The sequence below is a fragment of the Sinocyclocheilus rhinocerous genome, unplaced genomic scaffold (genome assembly GCF_001515625.1).
Source record: "Sinocyclocheilus rhinocerous isolate Xijiao unplaced genomic scaffold, SAMN03320098_v1.1 scaffold5226, whole genome shotgun sequence".
NCBI lineage: Eukaryota > Metazoa > Chordata > Actinopteri > Cypriniformes > Cyprinidae > Sinocyclocheilus > Sinocyclocheilus rhinocerous.
The window spans coordinates 29,628-42,728 of record NW_015651542.1 but is presented as its reverse complement, the minus strand read 5'-3'; the positions used below and the strand labels follow the sequence as shown (position 1 = coordinate 42,728).

General features: G+C 37.1%; 1 protein-coding gene across 1 annotated transcript in view; it reads right to left on the bottom strand.

Moving 5' to 3' along the window:
- LOC107713050 (teneurin-1-like) overlaps positions 1 to 12,786 on the bottom strand; it is a 122,459-nt gene extending 109,673 nt beyond the window's left edge. Inside the window, exons 1-2 of the mRNA XM_016518468.1 lie at positions 12,510 to 12,786; positions 7,567 to 7,830 (exon numbers count right to left, since the gene is read on the bottom strand). Of these exons, the coding sequence (XP_016373954.1) occupies positions 7,567 to 7,830; positions 12,510 to 12,717 (472 nt within the window). The 5' untranslated portion in view covers positions 12,718 to 12,786. The remainder of the gene's footprint in view (positions 1 to 7,566; positions 7,831 to 12,509) is intronic.
- Positions 12,787 to 13,101: the final 315 nt, after the last annotated feature.

Genomic DNA, 13,101 nt, shown 5'->3' with positions numbered 1-13,101 from the left:
AAGTTTCAGGCACAAAAATGAGTGTAAAAAAAAAAAAAAAAAACACATTTCATTCCCTTTAAAATTCCATGAATCACCTTTAATCAAAGCTTTAGAACCAAATAATGAAAATAAAAATTTTGAATAATTATGTATTTGGATTTTGAAATTTATATTATTTTAAATGTAATTTCACTAACTTCTAGATGCACTGATATATACAGTGCACTGCAACACATCAAAATGTTCCCATTATAATCAGCAAGGTGTAGACAGAGCAAATTAGAGGTTTAATGTGGAGCACATACTGTAGCTTTGGTTATAATAGGAACATTAGCAGGAGTCCAAAACTCAGAGCATGGATGGTCAGTGAGCTCACACTGACCAGCAGGACTCAAACAGCCTGTGTAATGTGGATCTTTGTAAATCTGCGCAAAGTAGTCTAATGTGAAGTCGACCATTTAGGCACAATCTTGATTTACTGATGTATAAAAAAGCCATTCCACAACACAGTTCTCATCTGGTCTTGTAAATGTTGCATAGCATGAATAGTCACCCCACACAAAATAAGTCTTTTAATGTAAATTTAATTAATTGAAACCAAGAATTGGTAAAATAACAATATTTTTTCGATACATTTTATCATGAAGCCATATGTATACAGTATCACATCCCTACACAAATGGACAAAGGCATGCATACAGAGCAGACACACAGTGTATGCGTCACACGCGTTAAAAGAAAAAGAGGCAGGTAGAGAGAAGAGGGGTCTCAAGAGCTGACAATGAAAGACTCCCACCTACCAGTGCTCTGCCTTCTGCCTGCCAGGGTCTATGGTGAATAAAATCTGCCTCTTACTTTATCTTGATTCACATTCACTCATATGTATAACTCGCATTTACGATTGTTGTTATTTTTGTTATATTAATATTATTCTGTATATTTATTCCTATCCACACATATGCATCACATTTATTTATTACTGTTATCATTCCCCCCTAATAATGCTTTTTGCATTGTTCTTTATTGTAACTAGTGCTTTGGCGAAACAAATATGGCATTATTTGTCACGCCAATAAAACACATCGTAACACTGAAAGGAAGGCAGAGTGAGAGGAAAGCAGAAAGACATAGAAAAAAGGAGCCTCGGGGAGAGTAAAAAAATGCTAATGTAAAAAGTACAAACTGTACCAGTGGCAGATGCTGAGAGGGAAAGGATAGAATAAGAGAAAGAGAGGGAGAGATAACTAAGCGGCGTCTGAATGGAAATGGACAGAATGCAGAGCAGAGGGACGATGCGGAGAGAAACACAGATAAACAGATTGTGTGAGCGAATAAAGAGAGCATTTTTAAATCCGGTGTCTTAAAACACACACACACACACACACACACATATGTGTGACAGAGGGAGAGAGAGAAAAAGAGAGATGGAGAATCTCATCCCTTTTCTCTTCTCGATTTATTACATTTCCTCCTTCTGAAATGACAGGAGTAATTTTAAAATGTCTCATCGTGCCACCCTTCAGCACACAGACACCTACACGCATGTGGAAGAGAACAGTTCAAAAGGGATTGTTTCAGAGACTGTTCTCAAGATTAAAACCTCATTAAAACCGACACTAAATGAGACTTCAAGTAGAAGTGTCGGCCGTGTAAACATCAGCCAAATTACACAGGTACCAAAACCCTACTTCTAAAATAGTTCACAGCTGCATATCTCCTCTATAATAATAAAGTTCTTCTCCTCAGCAAATACGCTCGGCGTACGAGTTTGAGCGGCGAGCACGCTCAAAAAGATCATTACGGGTGCTGGATGATTAAAGGCGGCGTCATTAGGAAAGATATCATTAAAACAGAAAGGACAGGCTGCTACAAACCACATGTGTTCAATTATTGGGCTGAAGAGGTGCAGTGCTACAAACACGCTCGCTGAAGGTTCAACTCAATCTTCTGTTTTTAATCATGAAAGCTTCGGTGGAGCTCAGACAGCCCTCCAGGCTGGAAAAACACCTATCAAACTTTCACAATTCCACTTTTTTTCTGAAGAAGGTAATAAAGTCTTGATGTATATGTGAGGGAAACTGCATTAACTGTGGCCCGGCACCCCGGAGCAAATAAATGCACGAGTATAACATGTTTGGACAGCTCGAATGGCATCCGATTAGGCACGTTTGGTGTTGCCACTAAGAGCCGTCGCTTCGTCATCCTCCTCCTCCTTCATGTATAAATAAGCTCACCTAAAGCGCAAGTAAACAAGAAAACTACTTAGTGCCTTCATTATCGTACACTAAACCGTCTATTCTGTGGTTTTGCTTTATTAAATTGAGAGTAGTCTATAAAACTAAGTGATGAAAAACAGAAACCTCCCTAACGTCAAAAAAAATGGAACGAGCCGGCTAATCTGCTCTTGTACCCTGTATCTTACGTAAGGAACAATCATGCTACTTGAAAATTTGATTTGAAACAATTTTCATTTTTAAATCATTCTGTTCTCCCTCTTTTTTTATTAAACTCACTGGTAATTGTGTTACAAGCCCAGATGCTTAACTGTAAGTATGCCGCCATCCGTTCTATTCGAAAATCCTTTTAATGGTTCTCAGACTTTAGCCCTCTCATAAATCTCTGTGTGCCCAAGAGATTATTCTCCAGACTGGAGCGTTAGATTGTCTGCTGCAGGCCTCGTCATCACTTGGAGTTAAATAAATAAATAAAAAATAGAAAAAAAAAACACCCTAAGGAAGTTTTCAATCCGTTATTAAGCACCTACAAGACTGAACTATGAGCAATACGGCTCTTAACGCATTTTATTAGTATTTTATTAATGGGCCTTCGACTTTAGCCAGCGAGCACAAGCAGATCTCATTCCGTCGTGGTCACCTTGTAACCCACATCATCTCATCTGTTGCTTTTATGAGTGGTTCTGGGGCAAGTGACCCAGAATGTTCAGAAAGAAAAAAAAATGATCCATTTCCTGCTCCTCTGAAGGGCATATAGATTAATAATGTCAGCCGCATCAGATGGGGCCACTCTTTCAGTTATAGAGAATAAATTCTCTCCATTTTCATGTTTGACACTGCCGCTACATAAAGAGCTACAGATGTTTTGAAAGCATCTAATAATGCGTTCATAATAACACAGCAACTGTTACCTCTTAAATACGCGCACGTAGTCCGAGTTTTATCGGCCATCTCTCAGAGGAGCAGGAAACATCACATCTTTTTCGCAACCGTAAACTCCTGCCTCTCATACACCCATCTCTCTCTCTCTTTCCGATGGTACGACAGCTCTGATGGCTGAACTTTAAATGACAGAGATGAAATTAATTCATAGGTGAAAATCCATCATTTTGGATCCGGAATCTGTGCTACCTACAAGCATAAAGAATTAATAGAGTAATCTTACTGCGAGGCAGAGAGAGAGAGAGAGCGAGGATGAGAGAGAGGGAGGAAGGGAGAGAGGTCATTTTATTCTAAGTTGTACCTCTGACAATTTCCTGTCAGAGGATAAAGCAACACAAATAAATAAATAATCGAATATATAAAAAAATTAATTAATTAAAGAACGGAACAAATAAAAGCATATTTCTGTCTTAATTTGAAATGAAGGCCTGTTCCACTGCTATTAAATGAGAAGATGAAAAGCGAGAGAGAGAGAAAGAGAGAGAGAGAGAGAAAAAAAGTGATTTTTTTTCTATCTCTGTGTTTTCTGTATTCATAAGCGTTAGTGTGAGCCATAATTCAGTACAGAGGGGAGCTGTGATTGTGGTGTGGGGGGCATGACTACGTGGGAAGCGTATAGATATACATCCACTTTGCTGAGATGTGTGTGTGTCTGTGTGTGTTTATGTGTGTTGCTGTAAGCAAAGCCACTATGGCAGAACAACTGCACTGTTAGTGTAGTATAGTTAAAAATAATTGCATAGAACACATACACACACACACACACACACACAGGCTATCTGTGAGTGCATTAGTGGTTCAGTGACTTCACATATACAGAGACAGACAGACACACACACACACACACACACACAAATGTTGTGGAATGACAGTGTTGGTAAGACACTAGAGTGCCTGCTTTGAGACTTGAAAGCCCAATGCATTTACACACTGCTGTCTTGAGGATTGACTATTACATGAGCTAATCTATCTCTCACAAGAAACACACACGTGCACAAAAAAAGTGTGGTGAACGGCTGCTCCCTCATGCTCAATTTGTACTGCAGATGTATAGTTTTTCAATTCCTCCAGACATTCATTGGATTAATTGTATTATTGTCTGATAATCGTACATCCTGCTTTTTCCGCCGCGTGTCTGTCTCAATTCCATCACCTTTGACTTTCATTATAATTTCATTTTACCATTTCAAGACTCTGTAAATTAAAAACCTTTAGCATGATAATGAATTTACTGCGGCGGTGTAATCTGCAGTCTGCCGTCATTTGAAGACGAACAAACTGCGGCATTTATCGGCATTGGAGCCGTGACACTGGCTGAACTGTGAAGGCGGGAGTCTGCGCTGAGACGAGAGACCTCGTGGCTCCCGACAGGAAAAGACTCTTTTAGCACCTGCGATGGCTGGCGATCTCAAGAGACCTGGGAACACAGGTGCTGCGAGCTCTTATAAAAGCCATCTCGAATCTACAGTATACAGCGAGCTAACATGCGAGCGAATGGTGTGAAATGCAGGGAGACCGTTGAGAAGCCACCGAGTGCTGTGTTGAAGCTAAATTAGTAAATTAGCATGTCTTACTGTTGCTCTCGGGAAACATTTGGGGGAAAATGTGACAGTTCTAAGTAGTGCAAAATCAGGCAATGCAGCAGAATATGTGAATATATGTGTGCATGCTCTCCCGGTTATTATTTTTTAGAGAAGAGGAACCTTTTTTATTCTGCTTCCACATGGTTGTCTACACCTCATCAGAAACAGTGTAATTGGCTTCATGAGCTCAGTCTGAACGGTTACATTTCACTGACAGTATGGAGAAGCTTGATATTAAAAACCCTCTGAACTGACCCAGGATTTCGAGATATTTAAATGAAGTAAGCTCCCTTCTCCTACCTGTAACGCACACACAGAGGCACACACACAATGCAGTCTGGCCTTAATGCGCCTGTCCAGCCTTTGCAATTAATTTTAATTTGCATCTATTGGATCAGGAGAAATTAATTAGATCTCTCTGGACACAAAGATGGTATCCCTACCACATCCATCTTTCTGTGTGAGAGCAAGAGAGCATGTTCGCTGCCCACTCAGAAGGAAGCCAAACATGATTCACTGAAAAGATTCTTTGAGGCCGATGTAAGTCTAGATGAAAAAAAAATGTGAAGGTTCTTATAATTCAATATGCCAGTGCTTTCTTAAGGGGGCCATATCATGTAACAGTTTAGTGCCTTTATAACATTAGTCACAGTTTTCTTTTCAATACATTTAGTTTAGCTTTTGCAAATCAGTTATAATTGGTTAACCTGCATGTGAAATAAGTAACTTGAGGGTTACAGTTTCACAGTCTGGTCTAATATAGTTGGCACCACCCTATCTTTCAATCACAGTCTTTTTGTAAAGCCTGCATTACATTGTGACAGGTTCAGGAAACAATCCATCCAGACAGGGTTGGTGATAGATGCAATAAACTGGTAAAAATTCCCTACAGCTAGTATAAATTTTGAATGGTCTCTATTGCAATCACACTACTTGTCTTCAATATGCTTGACAACTGTCTGTGCATTTGTAAGACTAGTAGTATAAGACTAGTATTAGTTTTTGTAACCACCTTATTTTCTAAAAATAACTATATTGTGATTTATATCATTAACGTGAAATAAAATTACTCACATCAAACTTTTGTCATATCGCCAACACTACATGCAGAAATGTGTTGCTTAAAATATTAAAAGGACAGTTCACCTTAGACACAATTAACTGGTAGAAATTTACCGGTACAGATTTTCATCTATCGTCTCTATCGCGTTTACATGCTCATATGATGTTGCTGTGCTACGAGGTCACGAAAACTTATCGGTTGCACACATTTTAAGCATTGCCGTTTAAAAACAAGTGATTTTAAGCCGTTGAAATGCAATCAGTAGCAAAAGAGAACTAATTTCGCTATACTCACGCGTTATCTGGGAGACCGTTTCTGAGTGCTGTCAGAGACGTGCACACATGAAGACAGTGCTCATAGAGCACATTATAAGCCTTGCATGGTTAAATACACACGCTTGTATGTGTCAAGATGCCCATCTCTGCAAGTATCCTCGTAAACACAGTAATTTAGGTCTTAAGTGAAAGCAAACAGCTGAGAAAGAAAATTGGATCAAGGCAGCTCTTAAAGTGACAGCAGTCTAATATTCCTGCTGTCTGTCATTCATGTTAATCAAACAACAAAAGAGAGAAAATCTCTTAGTGCTCTTGACTAAATCACTTTTGTAACTTTAATAAGAAGAAATATATACTTAATTTACACAGTGAAGAATATGTAGTGTTTTTATACATTTGACTACTTTATACAATGTATGTACAGTAGCATTTCTTATTTATTTGTTCTACTGTAGATTTTTTTTCTTTTGTCCTATTGCTTAATCGCTGACTGGTTACTTGTCTTCAGTGAGCTTGAGTTTTTAATTTAGGCTAGTATTAGTTTTTTTGTGATACTGACAGTGGTAACAAGAATTATTAAATATCAATGGTATCAAAAAATTTTATATCATAAAGACCTTATTTAAAGCAAAAATTATATATACAACTATATCGTAATATATATTGTTACGTTGAAATAAAATTACTTATACCATGATAGAAGATTTTGGTCATATCGCTCCATGTTTTCCATGATATGGCAATTATTTAGCACTTAACTAATTGATATAACACTGTTTTAGCGTTATCATACTGTTGGCGCTCACATTTGAATTTATATTCTCGGCAGGCACTTTCTTATCAAAGCGACTTTGATAAGACAGAGCATACATTATGTGCGTGGAAGAGAGATGCAAAGCAAAAAAGCAGATAGTGGATCCAAGTCAAGTATTACAGTTGAAGACAAAAACACTACAAGCACCAACCCTGATGTGCGAGGAAGGACTGTGGAGAAAACTCCAGATCTGGAGAAGTAGGAATCCTTTGTGTGGAGAGATGAAAGCGCTACATGACCAGATGTACCAAATCATCACCAAGACAATGGTCTGCTCCCGCAGAGGTCAATCAAATAAAACCTTATGTAAGTGTGTTTAACAAGAACATAACCTTAATGTGTGTGAGATAATGGAGTGTAGTTTACAGACCGAAGTAGTTATTAGTACACCGCATAAATATTGCATCACTGAGTAGCGTAGAGAAAGTGGTGTGTGTGTGTGTGTGTGAGTGTGAGTGTGTGTGCGCAGGAAGTCTGTTTAACTGCGTGTGTATCTCCCTCTGCGGCAACTCTCATTAAAATTGTAAAGTCATACACTGATGAGGGCACTCTAGAGTAACCCGCACACACAAGAATGAAATATTATTGAACATCATCATCACCACCATAATCTGGCTGACCTACAAAAAATGTGTAATAATATAATATGTAATAATATCAAATAATCTTGTACCGTTCTCTGGCTCAGACTTGCGCTCTTGTTCCGTATCGGTGAGGGACAGGACAGAGTTTGCTCGGCTTGACAGACAGGAACTGTGCTCTGACTTTACTTCCTGCATCCACAACCGCAAGGCGTGGTCAGGGGAGGCGCCGCCCTCGGATTCGGGATCGGAAGGGACACCGGCAGACACGCCTCCAGGGTAAGCGAGCTCCTGATTGGCCGCATGAAGCTCGGTCTGGAAATCAGGGAACCCGGTCTGGGAGGGGTCCAAGAAATCTGTGAAAATCAGAAAGAGAAAGGAATAAATTAATGAAATGTACTGCACAAATCAAAGTTTTAGTACACACACACACACATAGGCTAGTGGATTAGAGTTCAGTGCTGGAGCTGTGTACTACTGACTGCTGAGATTTCTGGAGCCTGGCTGAGAAACAATTTTGTTCTCTCTTCGGAGATGGAGAATGGCTTATAAAACCTCAAATAAATATTTAACAAAAAAGAATTCTGCTTTTAACTGCACAAAATGTGAAAACCATTTAAATTCCCCCAAGAATCTCAGAGTGTAGGAGACATATGGGTTTACACACATGCACACTCATACACAGAAACTCAATGTGTGTACGTACTAGCACTACTTTTCTCTCTCGTTTTTAGGCTTACAGTACATCAACTCACTCTAGCATGCACACACAAACCACATTCTCTAAAGATTCTCTGAAGTAGCTTTATTGGCATGGTAAAAAAAAAAAGTTTTATATTGTCAAAGCATTGATAACATTTAGCGACAGACATACAATACAGTTTAAAAATTTATGTTTTTATATATAACAGTGTTATTTACTAGCCGTCTTTGAAAAAGTCTTTTATGCTTTTTTCAATCGAAAGAACAGTAAAAACATTAATATTGTGAAATATTATTACACTTCAAAATAACTTTTCTATTTGAATATATTTAAAAATGTGGTGGTAAAGCTGCATTTTCAGCATCATTACTCCAGTCTTCAGTGTCACATGATCCTTCAGAAATTATTCTTTTTATATGAAACGTTATCCAATGAAAGAGAACATTTAAGAACAAGATTTTACCCCACAACATCAGATGAGTGTTTGAAATAATTTCATTTTGTCACCTGATGTTGCTTCTTATTACAGAATGAGGCAAAACATATTATAACTGATATAACTATAAAATGAAACTGTTGGAGACTGTTGTGCTGCTTAATATTTTGTGGAATCAATGATTGCAATGAGTATTCTTTAATTAATAGAATGCTCAAATGCATACATTTATTTGAAAAATATTTTTGTAACATTATAAAGGTCCCTTAAGATAATTTTTGTATTTATTTATCAATTTAGAAATATTCATTTTTTTTTTTAAATAAATAAAAATACAGACCCCAGACTTTTGAATGGTAGTGCACATCATTTTTAAAAAAAGAAACAAAAAAAACTCTCGCTGTCATTCTCTTCTTTTTTCATCCAGTCCCTTTTCATCTCATCTGTTCCCATTTCCTCTTGTCTTCTTTTCTCATCTCATCACATCCTGACTGGCCTTTTTGGACTAGTTAGGGAACTGCACTTTGAGCAAGTGTATGTACATACTCGTAGCATACTTCAGTCTCTTTCTCTCTTTTCTCTCAATCTCTTTTCATCTTGTGCTGCCTCTTCTTATTTTATGTCATTTCTTTCCTTCATCTCATTTCTTCTCTTGGCCTTAAATATTCTCTTCTTTTCACATTTCTTCTCTTCATTTGTTCAGGTAAAGGTGATGGTCTCTTGATGGGTTTTTCTGGAAGTGTGTAGCACTAAGTGTGTGTTCAGGAAGTGTGATTTTTCAGACCTGTGTGTGCGTGTGAGAAGTGAGCTCTCTACTCAAGTGTCCTTAAGATTCCTCTCCTCTGCCTCTCTGACTCCTGTCTCCGTGGCGACCCCTCTCACTGCTCTCCCTGCTCTAATCATCTCAGTACTAATTGCCCATGATGCACTTCTCCGTCCTTCACTGAGAACATGACCCCCTGCTTCTCGGCCTGACCCACACACACATACACACTCGTCCATGAGCAGACACGGATGGAAAAAGCTAGGGTAAGAGGAATGGGTGAAAGACCTTTCTTTACATCTCTTTCCATTTCTCCTCCTTTCTCTCTCTCCGTCTCCATTTCCATCTCTCGCTCTATCCCTCTCTCTCTTTATAATGCTGTTTCCGTGGTAACTGGAACGGAATGTTTTGTTCTGCATGTAGCATTTGAATAATTCCATTGAGGAAACAAAAAGCCTCACTGTAACCTGCTCAACCACCGCCTTATGTATAATATATGTATATATGTATATACTGTATGTATGTACGTATGTATCTATCTATCCTGATGTTGGACCCATATCACTGACGGAAGTGCTAAAATAAACACGAGCTGCCGAGTTAAATCGGGTGTGTTAGATGAGGGAGACAGTGCTGGGCTGCTCCAGGACAGTTTTGAAAACCATTTCAGAGACATGTTCTTAAATGTGACTCATATAAAATATATTACATGCATGCACAGTTTTAAGGCAGCTTTAATCACCTTTTTGGTAACGTCATGACTTAACTGACCACGACATTGCATGCACGTAGTTTATTTTGCACTTTGATAACGAAAGGATACAGGCTACAGAAGTAAAATTCAGTGCTGAGAGTAGTCTAAATATATGTTCGAAACAGCTTGACATTTCTTGAATCACAACTAAATGAATGGGCACCATTTCAACTTTCTGCATGTCCAATGAGTTTTTTTTTTCAGTATGAGCATGAAGCTTTGAGAAGTGCTGTGTGGAGTTGATAATTTGCAAAAGGAAACCAACAGAGGCCATGCGTTATTATTTTTCTGTCTTGTTTTTTTTAAACAAGTAAACAAATAAAATGTATGCCATTTGGATAACATCATTTATTATTAAGTATATATATTTTTAAATTATCTATAATTTAATCATACATAATAATAATAATAATAATAATAATAATAATTTAATGATGTATATAATACATAATAGATAATCATTCAGGAGTTTTTTATATTATTAATGTAATTTTGATTTTTAATCAAAAACAATTTACATATACCCCAAATGTATCTGTTTAGGAGGGTGAAGGGTTCAACAGAACTAAATTCTATTCAGCAAGAATAAAAATGAAAGGGAACATTGCTTGTGTGTGTTCTTTCGTTGTGGGGAATCCTTTAATTAATGGAAATATTCCGCCCTTGGGACTCAGACAAGAAAAATGCCTCCATGAATGTAGAATATCAAAGGCAGAAGAATAAAGGGTGAAATAAATTATATTATTAAAATTATTTTAAAATTTAAATTGTAAATCATTATTCAAAAGTAAAACCCACATCCCATTATTATTTAATGACAATAGTGTTTGATGTTTGGTGTGTGTGTATGTGTGTCAGTTGATGGCTCATTTCAATTTACAGTGAGTGTTTTCAAAGAATCCTGTTCCTCACTAAGAAATGATGCCATATAATCACTTTCATTAAAGCAACCATCAACAACAACAAACAAAACAACTCTGCAACTATAATCTCTTTTAGATAATGCAGCCTTTCATGCAATGTCAGATGCTTATGATAACAGCTCCAGTGCCCATCTACTAAATGTAGAGGGACATTAATTATGGGTCATCATTTAATGCTGTCTCTCTCACTCAAACACAAGCAAGCATGCACACATATCCTTGTGGAAATTTCGTTTGACATCCATTACGCGTTATATGAGTTGATCACTATATATGAATGAAGCTACTCTACATATTAAATAAAAACTATATACTGCAACAATTCTATTCTTATTTTTTGTGTTTTTTAAATTTTTAAATAAGCATTACTAGTTGCTTTATTTTTATTTGTTATTGCCATAATCTCTTTCTTGACAAACTTTAATTTTCGAGATTACAGTAAGACTTTTTTGTAATGTTTATTCAGAAAGGATGCAGTGGTTTGATGAAAAGTCATTTATATGTCGCTATTCACCATTCACACAGAATGCAGTTTGGTGTTGACAAAGATGCGACGTGGGCAGTGCAATAGGAAAAACATGCAAGCAGATGGGAGTGAACTTCTTTTAATTTGAGTGCCGCGTTTTTAGAATGCATTTTAGAATGAACATTTTATGCATGAGACACTGCAAAAGATGCGAGTGCAACAGTCCATGTTTACATAGAAAAACAATGGAAAAGCAGCACAAGCAAATAAAAAACCTGTAAAGAACTACTACTGTATGTCTGATATTTCATGTTTGCATCATGGTGACAGGCTGAAAGCTGCTGTTGTTATAGTTAATAATAGTCTACTGGTGTTATACCTTCAGTCATTTTGAAATAGACTTTTGAGATTTTTTTTAAAGCATTGTCCTTGTATTATTTCTGAACATATAAAATGTATAAGACAAGTTTGTACAAGATGTAGTTGTAGTTCATGCATCTTTTCTGCAAAGATATTTAACAAGTGATTTGTTAAATTTATTTTAACATTTACATAATGTTCACAACTTCATGTGTGGTGCACTTGGAATAGAATTTTCTTTAACTAGAGGGTTAATAAAGAAAGTTTCTTGAATCATGTTGTAGTTACATTTTGAAGTTGACTAGTTAAAAATCATAAAAAAAAATCGAGAATCGGTTAAATGTTCTGAAAAAAATCGAGATTTTTATTTTTTGCCATATCGCCCAGCCCTAGAATACAGTTATTATGAATTTTTTTTTTTTTAAGTTATTTTAAATTGCAACTGTATTTTGATCAAATAAATACAGCTTTGGTGAACATAAAAGATTTCTTTCAAAAACATATGATATTCTTTAAATTTAAAAAAACAATTTGTTTTTATTTTGTTTAAAAACATTTTTAAAATTTACTTTAAAAAACCATTCTATTCTGAATGGCACACAATCCTGACACACAAACAGTAGGCCCTACCTTTCTGGGGCTGCTCCAAGGGTTTCCTGCGGACTTTGTGGCTGTTGTAGGTGAATCTGCGGTCAGGCTCATAATCGGTGCGGGTGTGTGACTCCCTGTAGTGTTTGTGATGAAGGCTGGTACCATCCTCTTCTTCAGATGAGCTGGAGTAACTGAGCTCCAGGCCGGGGTGGGGCCGTGCCAGAGATTGGTACAGCTTCTCATCCATCTCTGCTTACTTTCACAATATCACACACACACACACACACACTCAGTAATCTCAAAAACTCACTCAAAGCACACTGCACACACACAAAGAACAAAAAAAAGAGAACAGAACAGAGGGGATGAAACAGAAAACAAACAACAGCAGTTCAAATGTACTCTAAACTTTCATTTCAGTGGTGCAATTTCTTTGTAACACGATACATGAAACAGATTGAGAACAAACGGCTGCTCAGTAGAAATACATTTAAAGAGGCATGAAGGACAAAACAAAAAGAAACACTTTCCAAAACCGCCCCCATGTTTTAGCTAAACATTCATCGACCACCAAGAAAAGAGAGAAGGCCTCAGAGGACAAATGAAAGAGAAGAGGGAGAGATAGAGAGAA